This window comes from Oncorhynchus nerka, linkage group LG2 (assembly GCF_034236695.1).
Source record: "Oncorhynchus nerka isolate Pitt River linkage group LG2, Oner_Uvic_2.0, whole genome shotgun sequence".
NCBI classification, from domain to species: Eukaryota; Metazoa; Chordata; class Actinopteri; order Salmoniformes; family Salmonidae; genus Oncorhynchus; species Oncorhynchus nerka.
The window spans coordinates 97,969,945-97,982,261 of record NC_088397.1 but is presented as its reverse complement, the minus strand read 5'-3'; the positions used below and the strand labels follow the sequence as shown (position 1 = coordinate 97,982,261).

The window sequence follows — 12,317 nt, the reverse complement described above, 5'->3', positions numbered from 1 at the left end:
GGAGGGACTAGGGTTTAGATTAGGGGAGGGACTAGGGGTAGGCTTTAGATTAGGGGAGGGGCTAGGGTTTAGATTAGGGGAGGGACTAGGGGTAGGGTTTAGATTAGGGGAGGGACTAGGTAGGCTTTAGATTAGGGGAGGGGTTTAGATTAGAATATTAAAATATCAACATGGAAAACCAGGTGCGTTTAAATTTAGTCAATCGCTGAATTGATCAGTTAGCTCAGTTGGTCAGACGTGGTGCCTAGTTGGAACAAAACCCTGCAGTATTGGCATCACTCCAGGTACAGGGTTGTCTTCCCCCTGGTCTACACAAAGATAAGGGCTCTAACCACTAGGCAGCCTAGTGGTTAGAGCGTTGGACTAGTAACCGAAAGGTTGCAAGTTCAAATCCCCGAGCTGACAAGGTACAAAATCTGTCGTTCTGCCCCTGAACAGGCAGTTAACCCACTGTTCCTAGGGCCGTCATTGAAAATAAGAATTTGTTCTTAACTGACTTGCCTAGTAAAATAAAAAATATATCTCAATTAATCTTTCCACGATTCCTCATCTCCTTGCCGCCTCAACTGTATTGTAGGAGAAGGTCCAAAGCTCTCAGACTTTCTCCAATCTGTTTTGAGAAGGAGCCAAGGAGGTGAGGAGAGAGGATGTGAGGAATTGAAGAAAGATGGAATAGATTAAGAGCTAAAGTTTGGTATAATCTGATGTTTTTCCTCTGCCCTCTTCTAAGGCAACAAGAAGATGGTGCAACAACACAGGCTGACGGGCCACTGCTCCTTCTTAGACTTCCAAGTGGAGTTTGAGCTCACTGATGTTCAGGTGAGAAGAATGTCTGAGAAGGCTATTCTGAACTATTGCCTCTGGAGGGTGCTATTCAGCCAGAAGAGGTCCCCTTAAAGGACCCCCATTTAGGGCCAGGGTTCCGGTCTAAAATAACAGCTTTGACTGCTCCTACAGTTCTGCTTCGGAACTGCAGTTTAACTGACGATGGGTTCAGGTCAGGGCTTTGTCGACCTCGTTTTGTGCACGGGGGGCGTGAATCCGCCATAGAATAAGATGAAGCTCTGGTAATATGGATACCGATTGAAAGATGACCAATATGCCTTTTGGTAGGTAGGCTGCTGGCAGACACGGTGCAACCTTTTGGTAGGTAGGTTGCTGGCAGACACGGTGCAACCTTTTGGTAGGTAGGCTGCTGGCAGACACGGTACAACCTTTTGGTAGGTAGGCTGCTGGCAGACACTGTGCAACCTTTTGGTAGGTAGGCTGCTGGCAGACACGGTGCAACCTTTTGGTAGGTAGGCTGCTGGCAGACACGGTGCAACCTTTTGGTAGGTAGGCTGCTGGCAGACACGGTGCAACCTTTTGGTAGGTAGGCTGCTGGCAGACACGGTGTTTTGCAACCTTTGGTAGGTAGGCTGCTGGCAGACACGGTGCAACCTTTTGGTAGGTAGGCTGCTGGCAGACACGGTGCAACCTTTTGGTAGGTAGGGTGCTGGCAGACACGGTGCAACCTTTTGGTAGGTAGGCTGCTGGCAGACACGGTACAACCTTTTGGTAGGTAGGGTGCTGGCAGACACGGTGCAACCTTTTGGTAGGTAGGCTGCTGGCAGACACGGTGCAACCTTTTGGTAGGTAGGCTGCTGGCAGACACGGTACAACCTTTTGGTAGGTAGGCTGCTGGCAGACACGGTGCAACCTTTTGGTAGGTAGGCTGCTGGCAGACACGGTGCAACCTTTTGGTAGGTAGGCTGCTGGCAGACACGGTGCAACCTTTTGGTAGGTAGGCTGCTGGCAGACACGGTGCAACCTTTTGGTAGGTAGGCTGCTGGCAGACACGGTACAACCTTTTGGTAGGTAGGCTGCTGGCAGACACGGTGCAACCTTTTGGTAGGTAGGCTGCTTGCAGACACGGTGCAACCTTTTGGTAGGTAGGCTGCTGGCAGACACGGTGCAACCTTTTGGTAGGTAGGCTGCTTGCAGACACGGTGCAACCTTTTGGTAGGTAGGCTGCTGGCAGACACGGTGCAACCTTTTGGTAGGTAGGCTGCTTGCAGACACGGTGCAACCTTTGGTAGGTAGGTAGGCTGCTGGCAGACACGGTGCAACCTTTTGGTAGGTAGGCTGCTTGCAGACACGGTGCAACCTTTTGGTAGGTAGGCCGCTGGCAGACACGGTGCAACCTTTTGGTAGGTAGGCCGCTGGCAGACACGGTACAACCTTTTGGTAGGTAGGCTGCTGGCAGACACGGTGCAACCTTTTGGTAGGTAGGCTGCTGGCAGACACGGTGCAACCTTTTGGTAGGTAGGATGCTGGCAGACACGGTGCAACCTTTTGGTAGGTAGGCTGCTGGCAGACACGGTGCAACCTTTTGGTAGGTAGGCTGCTGGCAGACACGGTGCAACCTTTTGGTAGGTAGTCTGCTGGCAGACACGGTGCAACCTTTTGGTAGGTAGGCTGCTGGCAGACACGGTGCAACCTTTTGGTAGGTAGTCTGCTGGCAGACACGGTGCAACCTTTTGGTAGGTATTCTGCTGGCAGACACGGTGCAACCTTTTGGTAGGTAGGCTGCTGGCAGGTCTTGGCTGCGGTACAGCTGAGCCAAGTCAGCCCGTGGTCATGGTTCTCACAAGGGGAAGTGAAATGACAGACTACAATGACTTTGCTTGTGATCATGCACGCCACAAATAACATATAACTAAGTTCCTTGAATTTTCTTTTGCGAGCTGCCTTTTCATTATCTAGACAGACCCTTGTGGTTTCTAGCTAACGTTACACCAATCAAAGCAGTGGAGCGTGTAGTGAAGCAAAACTTCTGTGGTAAAAGCCATTTATCTTGGGGTGACTGGGGGAGTGGGTTTGCAAAATGCTATCGTAGCACACAATTACATCATTTTATAAAATGCCTTCAGTAACTATTCAGACCCCTTGACTTTTTCCACATTTTGTTACGTTACAGCCATCAATCTACACACAATACCCCATAATGACAAAGCAAAAACAGGTTTTTAGACATTTTAGCAAATAAAACAAATAATTAAAAAAACATACCTTATTTACATAAGTATTCAGACTCAAAATTGAGCTCAGGTGCATCCTGTTTCCATTGATCATCCTTGAGATGTTTCTACAACTTGATTGGACTCCACCTGTGGTAAATTCAATTGATTGGACATGATTTGGAAAGGCACACACCTGTCTATATAAGGTCCCACAGTTGACAGCACATGTCAGAGCAGAAACCAAGCCATGAGGTGGAAGGAACTGTCCGTAGAGCTCAGAGACAGGATTGTGTCGAGGCACAGATCTGGGGAAAGGTACCAAAAAAATGTATGCAGCATTGAAGGTCCCCAAGAACACAGTGACCTCCATCATTCTGAAATGGAAGAAGTTTGGAACCACCAAGACTCTTCCTAGAGCTGGCTGCCCGGCCAAACTGAGCAATCAGGGGAGAAGAGCCTTGGTCAGGGAGGTGACAAAGAACCCGATGGTCACTCTGGTAGAGCTCTAGAGTTCCTCTGTGGAGATGGGAGAACCTTCCAGAAGGACAACCATCTCTGCAGCACTCTACCAATCAGGCCTTTATGGTTGAGTGTCCAGACAGAAGCCACTCCTCAGTAAAAGGCACATGACAGCCCGCTTGGAGTTTGCCAAAAGGCACCTAAAGGACTCTCAGACCATGAGAAACAAGATGCTCTGGTCTGATGAAACTAAGATTGAACTCTTTGGCCTGAATGCCAAGCATCACGTCTGGAGGATACTTTGCACCATCCCTACGGTGAAGCATGGTGGTGGCAGCGTCATTCTGCGGGTATGTTTTTCAGTGACAGGGACTGGGAGACTAGTCAGGATCGAGGGGAAAGATGAACGGAGCAAAGTACAGCGAGATCCTTGATGAAAACCCGCTCCAGAGTGCTCAGGACCTCAGACTGTTGAGCCTTTTTTTGTTAAGTTACCCTGTATTGGAGTTAGCTCCCAGGCTCAGGAGGCCAAGTAGACACAAGGCTGTTTGGCTCATCTCAGTCACCAAGAGGTAGAGCTTTGCAAGCTGTTTCTGATGAATAAATAATGCCATGCTGATGGATGGTAATGTTGAAATACCCAGCCAGCCCTGAAAGGAAATGTAGGTTGATAACAATTTGTACATCATATCATAGGAAAAGAGACACTGATTTTCACAAAGTGGGCCGTTTGATTTTTGTCACGTCAAGCACAAATATATCATACTTTAACTAAAACGATGATCTATTGACTTAAATCATTGTGCAACATCCTGGCATAGCTCTGGCCATCGCCTTTGAGCTCGAAAAGGTGGATATTTGCTGGTTTGGCCATTTTTAATTGACAGAAATATTGTCCAGAAATTGCCTGTAGTATATAGGCCTATATATATTCAATGGTTGAATGGATGAACCTGTTATCTGCTGTCTTCAACACCAGGGGGCAGTGTAGATCTATATTTATGGCAGACTGAAGCGAGGGCATGTAGTCAACACAGGAAACAGACATATCACCCCTCAGTTTAGGGATTCTATGGCAGACTGAATCAAGGGCATGTTGTCAACACAGGAAACAGACATATCACCCCTCAGTTTAGGGATTCTATGGCAGACTGAATCAAGGGCATGTTGTCAACACAGGAAACAGACATATCACCCCTCAGTTTAGGGATTCTATGGCAGACTGAAGCGAGGGCATGTAGTCAACACAGGAAACAGACATATCACCCCTCAGTTTAGGGATTCTATGGCAGACTGAAGCGAGGGCATGTAGTCAACACAGGAAACAGACATATCACCCCTCAGTTTAGGGATTCTATGGCAGACTGAAGCGAGGGCATGTAGTCAACACAGGAAACAGACATATCACCCCTCAGTTTAGGGATTCTATGGCAGACTGAATCAAGGGCATGTTGTCAACACAGGAAACAGATATATCACCCCTCAGTTTAGGGATTCTATGGCAGACTGAATCAAGGGCATGTTGTCAACACAGGAAACAGATATATCACCCCTCAGTTTAGGGATTCTATGGCAGACTGAATCAAGGGCATGTTGTCAACACAGGAAACAGATATATCACCCCTCAGTTTAGGGATAGATTCTAGACCTAGAACCAATGGAGAACTGTCTAATTGCTGGTTAATGCTTTTAGAAAACCAATTAGAACTAAAGTTTATAGATTTTTAGACCAAACCAATGGAGAACTGTCTAATACTGCTGGTTATAGATGCTTTTAGACCAAACCAATGGAGAACTGTCTAATACTGCTGGTTATAGATGCTTTTAGACCAAACCAATGGAGAACTGTCTAATACTGCTGGTTATAGATGCTTTTAGACCAAACCAATGGAGAACTGTCTAATACTGCTGGTTATAGATGCTTTTAGACCAAACCAATGGAGAACTGTCTAATACTGCTGGTTATAGATGATGGAGAACTGTCTTGCTGGTTATAGATGCCAAACCAATGGAGAACTGCTGGTTATAGATGTCCAAACCAATGGAGAACTGTCTAATACTGCTGGTTATAGATGCTTTTAGACCAAACCAATGGAGAACTGTCTAATACTGCTGGTTATAGATGCTTTTAGACCAAAGTAGGCTTTTGTTGAATAAGTATCAGTTCAGTGTATCATATAATTGTATTATGATTGGTTGTAATTGATCCCGTTTAAAGCTAACTTGACATCTTTGACCTTCTCATAGGAGGATACGACCCTGGTGAGGACGATCACTGACCTCAACATCGTCATGGACAGCACTGAGTTTAAGGACTTCAGTAATTTTGTGTCTGGGTAAGGCCTTAATGTTGAAACATGTATTTCAACAATTACTGTTCTAACACTCGCACTCGATCAATAGCGATCCATATCTTTACTGTCAGGGTATAAAGACACACTGTAGGTCTAACTACTTACCGGTGCAAGTCATTTGTAAACGTGAAACTCTGTAACGACTTGTGGTTGTTTAGCTCATCTTAGGACTCTACTAAACACGCGTTTGTTTAGGACTGCTAAAAAAATCAAAAAGTGAATTCAGAATATTTAGGTAAATTAGGTGGTCAACTCATTGTTCCTGTTTTGTAGTACCTTCCTCTGGTTATAGACAGCTACAGGCTGTTGGAAGATCTGAAGACCAATCCCGTGTTCCCTAATGGCATTCTATTCCCAACAAAGTGCACTACTTTTGACCAGCTCTGGAGTAATTTACTATATAGGGAATATGATGAAAGTGCACTACTTTTGACACTATGTAGGGATTAGAACGGCATTAGGGACTGGTCTTTGTCTTTGGCTTGACCAGAGCCTTGGCATCATCTCTCTAGATTTATTTTCCCACTAGTGGAAAAGTAGCCGACTCGATTCTCCTCAATGTGTATTACATTTATAGACAGATGGTCTGTGTTATTGAAGCCCTTGAGTGAATATATCAACCTGCAGATATCAACAGTTGTAATTCTTCCTAACAGAAACGGCATCAAATGTGTTTTTCTGTTTCTACAACAATGGCCGAGACATCCAAAGGGTATGATGGTCACCGTTTTAGTAAATGAACAATGTACAAACATTTTAATTTAGCGGGGAGGGGGGGGTGTACATTTCTCATCTTCACTGTTCTTTTACTCCCATAAATCACCATGCTTTCAAGGTTCAACAAGTTCCCATTTTATTGAGCCAACATTTAGTTCATCTGAGAGGTTGTTGTTGTCGTCTTATATAATGGAAAGGATCTATACAAAAACCAACTATATGATGTTTCCCTGTCATATGGTTCAGTTGAGACAACAGTCCATGTGATTTCTATCCAGACATAAATTATTGCAGTTTGCATCCACACCCACACCCACAAGCTAGGTCTCTGTCATGCTGTAGCTAGGGCTCTGTCATGGTGTAGCTAGGTCTCTGTCATGGTGTAGCTAGGTCTCTGTCATGCTGTAGCTAGGTCTCTGTCATGCTGTAGCTAGGTCTCTGTCATGCTGTAGCTAGGTCTCTGTCATGCTGTAGCTAGGACTCTGTCATGCTGTACCTAGGACTCTGTCATGCTGTAGTTAGGGCTCTGTCATGCTGTAGCTAGGACTCTGTCATGCTGTAGCTAGGTCTCTGTCATGCTGTAGCTAGGACTCTGTCATGCTGTAGCTAGGTCTCTGTCATGCTGTAGCTAGGTCTCTGTCATGCTGTAGCTAGGTCTCTGCTGTAGCAGGTCTCTGTCTGCTGTCATGCTGTAGCTAGGGTCTCTGTCATGCTGTAGCTAGGTCTCTGTCATGCTGTAGCTAGGTCTCTGTCATGCTGTAGCTAGGTCTCTGTCATGCTGTAGCTAGCTGTAGCTAGGTCTATGTCATGCTGTAGCTAGGTCTCTGTCATGCTGTAGGTCTAGTCATGCTGTAGCTAGGTCTCTGTCATGCTGTAGCTAGGTCTCTGTCATGCTGTAGCTAGGTCTCTGTCATGCTGTAGCTAGGTCTATGTCATGCTGTAGCTAGGTCTATGTCATGCTGTAGTTAGGTCTCTGTCATGCTGTAGCTAGGTCTCTGTCATGCTGTAGCTAGGTCTCTGTCATGCTGTAGCTAGGTCTCTGTCATGCTGTAGCTAGGTCTCTGTCATGCTGTAGCTAGGTCTCTGTCATGCTGTAGCTAGGTCATCTGTCATGCTGTAGCTAGGTCTCTGTCATTTCATGCTGTAGCTAGGTCTCTGTCATGCTGTAGCTAGGTCTCTGTCATGCTGTAGCTGTAGCTAGCTAGGTCTCTGTCATGCTGTAGCTAGGTCTATGGTCTTGTCATGCTGTAGCTAGGTCTCTGTCATGCTGTAGCTAGGTCTCTGTCATGCTGTAGCTAGGTCTCTGTCATGCTGTAGCTAGGTCATGCTGTAGCTAGGTCTGTCATGCTGTAGCTAGGTCTCTGTCATGCTGTAGCTCTGTCATGCTGTAGTTAGGTCTCTGTCATGTCTGTGTAGCTAGGTCTCTGTCAGCTAGGTCTCTGTCATGCTGTAGCTAGGTCTCTGTCATGGTCTGTAGCTAGGTCTCTGTCATGCTGTCATGCTGTAGGGTCTCTGTCATGCTGTAGCTAGGTCTATGTCATGCTGTAGTTAGGTCTCTGTCATGCTGTAGCTAGGTCTCTGTCATGCTGTAGCTAGGTCTCTGTCATGCTGTAGCTAGGTCTCTGTCATGCTGTAGCTAGGTCTCTGTCATGCTGTAGCTAGGTCTCTGTCATGCTGTAGCTAGGTCTATGTCATGCTGTAGCTAGGTCTCTGTCATGCTGTAGCTAGGTCTCTGTCATGCTGTAGCTAGGTCTCTGTCATGCTGTAGCTAGGTCTCTGTCATGCTGTAGCTAGGTCTATGTCATGCTGTAGCTAGGTAGCTCTGTCATGCTGTAGCTAGGTCTCTGTCATGCTGTAGCTAGGTCTCTGTCATGCTGTAGCTAGGTCTCTGTCATGCTGTAGCTAGGTCTCTGTCAGCTGGTCTGTAGCTAGGTCTCTGTCATGCTGTAGCTAGGTCTCTGTCATGCTGTAGCTAGGTTCTGTCTGCTGTCTATGTCATGCTGTAGCTAGGTCTCTGTCATGCTGTAGCTAGGTCTCTGTCATGCTGTAGCTAGGTCTAGGTCTGTCATGCTGTAGCTAGGTCTCTGTCATGCTGTAGCTAGGTCTCTGTCATGCTGTAGCTAGGTCTCTGTCATGCTGTAGCTAGGTCTCTGTCATGCTGTAGCTAGGTCTCTGTCATGCTGTAGCTAGGTCTATGTCATGCTGTAGCTAGGTCTCTGTCATGCTGTAGCTAGGACTCTGTCATGCTGTAGCTAGGTTCTCTGTCGTGCTGTAGCTAGGTCTCTGTCATGCTGTACCTAGGTCTAGGTCTCTGTCATGCTGTAGCTAGGTCTCTGTTATGCTGTAGCTAGGTCTCTGTCATGCTGTAGCTAGGTCTCTGTCATGCTGTAGCTAGGTCTCTGTCATGCTGTAGCTAGGTCTCTGTCATGCTGTAGCTAGGTCTCTGTCATGCTGTAGCTAGGTCTCTGTCATGCTGTAGCTAGGTCTCTGTCATGCTGTAGCTAGGTCTCTGTCATGCTGTAGCTAGGTCTCTGTCATGCTGTAGCTAGGTCTCTGTCATGCTGTAGCTAGGTCTCTGTCATGCTGTAGCTAGGTCTCTGTCATGCTGTAGCTAGGTCTCTGTCATGCTGTAGCTAGGTCTCTGTCATGCTGTAGCTAGGTCTCTGTCATGCTGTAGCTAGGTCTCTGTCATGCTGTAGCTGTAGGTCTCTGTCATGCTGTAGCTAGGTCTCTGTCATGCTGTAGCTAGGTCTCTGTCATGCTGTAGCTAGGTCTCTGTCATGCTGTAGCTAGGTCTCTGTCATGCTGTAGCTAGGTCTCTGTCATGCTGTAGCTAGGTCTAGGTCTCTGTCATGCTGTAGCTAGGTCTCTGTCATGCTGTAGCTAGGTCTCTGTCATGCTGTAGCTAGGTCTATGTCATGCTGTAGCTAGGTCTCTGTCATGCTGTAGCTAGGTCTCTGTCATGCTGTAGCTAGGTCTCTGTCATGCTGTAGCTAGGTCTCTGTCATGCTGTAGCTAGGTCTCTGTCATGCTGTAGCTAGGTCTCTGTCATGCTGTAGCTAGGTCTCTGTCATGCTGTAGCTAGGTCTCTGTCATGCTGTAGCTAGGTCTCTGTCATGCTGTAGCTAGGTCTCTGTCATGCTGTAGCTAGGTCTCTGTCATGCTGTAGCTAGGTCTCTGTCATGCTGTAGCTAGGTCTCTGTCATGCTGTAGCTAGGTCTCTGTCATGCTGTAGCTAGGTCTCTGTCATGCTGTAGCTAGGTCTCATGTCATGCTGTGTAGCTAGGTCTCTGTCATGCTGTAGCTAGGTCTCTGTCATGCTGTAGCTAGGTCTCTGTCATGCTGTAGCTAGGTCTCTGTCATGCTGTAGCTAGGTCTCTGTCATGCTGTACCTAGGTCTCTGTCATGCTGTACCTAGGTCTAGGTCTGTCATGCTGTAGCTAGGTCTCTGTCATGCTGTAGCTAGGTCTCTGTCATGCTGTAGCTAGGTCTCTGTCATGCTGTAGCTAGGTCTCTGTCATGCTGTAGCTAGGTCTCTGTCATGCTGTAGCTAGGTCTCTGTCATGCTGTAGCTAGGTCTCTGTCATGCTGTAGCTAGGTCTCTGTCATGCTGTAGCTAGGTCTCTGTCATGCTGTAGCTAGGTCTCTGTCATGCTGTAGCTAGGTCTCTGTCATGCTGTAGCTAGGTCTCTGTCATGCTGTAGCTAGGTCTCTGTCATGCTGTAGCTAGGTCTCTGTCTATGCTGTGTAGCTAGGTCTCTGTCATGCTGTAGCTAGGTCTCTGTCATGCTGTAGTCTAGGTCTCTGTAGCTAGGTCTCTGTCATGCTGTAGCTAGGTCTCTGTCATGCTGTAGCTAGGTCTCTGTCATGCTGTAGCTAGGTCTCTGTCATGCTGTAGCTAGGTCTCTGTCATGCTGTAGCTAGGTCTCTGTCATGCTGTAGCTAGGTCTCTGTCATGCTGTAGCTAGGTCTCTGTCATGCTGTAGCTAGGTCTCTGTCATGCTGTAGCTAGGTCTCTGTCATGCTGTAGCTAGGTCTCTGTCATGCTGTAGCTAGGTCTCTGTCATGCTGTAGCTAGGTCTCATGTCATGCTGTAGCTAGGTCTCTGTCATGCTGTAGCTAGGTCTCTGTCATGCTGTAGCTAGGTCTCTGTCATGCTGTAGCTAGGTCTCTGTCATGCTGTAGCTAGGTCTCTGTCATGCTGTAGCTAGGTCTCTGTCATGCTGTAGCTAGGTCTCTGTCATGCTGTAGCTAGGTCTCTGTCATGCTGTAGCTAGGTCTCTGTCATGCTGTAGCTAGGTCTCTGTCATGCTGTAGCTAGGTCTCTGTCATGCTGTAGCTAGGTCTCTGTCATGCTGTAGCTAGGTCTCTGTCATGCTGTAGCTAGGTCTCTGTCATGCTGTAGCTAGGTCTCTGTCATGCTGTAGCTAGGTCTCTGTCATGCTGTAGCTAGGTCTCTGTCATGCTGTAGCTAGGTCTCTGTCATGCTGTAGCTAGGTCTCTGCTGTAGCATGCTGTAGCTAGGTCTCTGTCATGCTGTAGCTAGGTCTCTCTGTCATGCTGTAGCTAGGTCTCTGTCATGCTGTAGCTAGGTCTCTGTCATGCTCTGTCATGCTGTAGCTAGGTCTCTGTCATGCTGTAGCTAGGTCTCTGTCATGCTGTAGCTAGGTCTCTGTCATGCTGTAGCTAGGTCTCTGTCATGCTGTAGCTAGGTCTCTGTCATGCTGTAGCTAGGTCTCTGTCATGCTGTAGCTAGGTCTCTGTCATGCTGTAGCTAGGTCTCTGTCATGCTGTAGCTAGGTCTCTGTCATGCTGTAGCTAGGTCTCTGTCATGCTGTAGCTAGGTCTCTGTCATGCTGTAGCTAGGTCTCTGTCATGCTGTAGCTAGGTCTCTGTCATGCTGTAGCTAGGTCTCTGTCATGCTGTAGCTAGGTCTCTGTCATGCTGTAGCTAGGTCTCTGTCATGCTGTACCTAGGTCTAGGTCTCTGTCATGCTGTAGCTAGGTCTCTGTCATGCTGTAGCTAGGTCTCTCATGCTGTAGCTAGGTCTCTGTCATGCTGTAGCTAGGTCTCTGTCATGCTGTAGCTAGGTCTCTGTCATGCTGTAGCTAGGTCTCTGTCATGCTGTAGCTAGGTCTCTGTCATGCTGTAGCTAGGTCTCTGTCATGCTGTAGCTAGGTCTCTGTCATGCTGTAGCTAGGTCTCTGTCATGCTGTAGCTAGGTCTCTGTCATGCTGTAGCTAGGTCTCTGTCATGCTGTAGCTAGGTCTCTGTCATGCTGTAGCTAGGTCTCTGTCATGCTGTAGCTGTAGCTAGGTCTCTGTCATGCTGTAGCTAGGTCTCTGTCATGCTGTAGCTAGGTCTCTGTCATGCTGTAGCTAGGTCTCTGTCATGCTGTAGCTAGGTCTCTGTCATGCTGTAGCTAGGTCTCTGTCATGCTGTAGCTAGGTCTCTGTCATGTCATGCTGTAGCTAGGTCTCTGTCATGCTGTAGCTAGGTCTCTGTCATGCTGTAGCTAGGTCTCTGTCATGCTGTAGCTAGGTCTCTGTCATGCTGTAGCTAGGTCTCTGTCATGCTGTAGCTAGGTCTCTGTCATGCTGTACCTAGGTCTAGGTCTCTGTCATGCTGTAGCTAGGTCTCTGTCATGCTGTACCTAGGTCTAGGTCTCTGTCATGCTGTAGCTAGGTCTCTGTCATGCTGTACCTAGGTCTCTGTCATGCTGTAGCTAGGTCTATGTCATGCTGTAGCAAGGTCTCTGTTATGCTGTAGCTAGGTCTCTCATGCT

At 47.4% G+C, this 12,317-nt stretch overlaps 1 protein-coding gene across 2 annotated transcripts in view; it reads left to right on the top strand.

The window, feature by feature from the left end:
• The window catches only part of cenpp (centromere protein P), a 228,831-nt gene that overhangs the window by 4,983 nt on the left and 211,531 nt on the right, over window positions 1-12,317 (top strand). For both annotated transcript variants that reach the window (XM_065004572.1, XM_065004571.1), the window contains exons 4-5: window positions 731-819; window positions 5,709-5,797. In XM_065004572.1, the coding sequence (XP_064860644.1) occupies window positions 731-819; window positions 5,709-5,797 (178 nt within the window). The remainder of the gene's footprint in view (window positions 1-730; window positions 820-5,708; window positions 5,798-12,317) is intronic.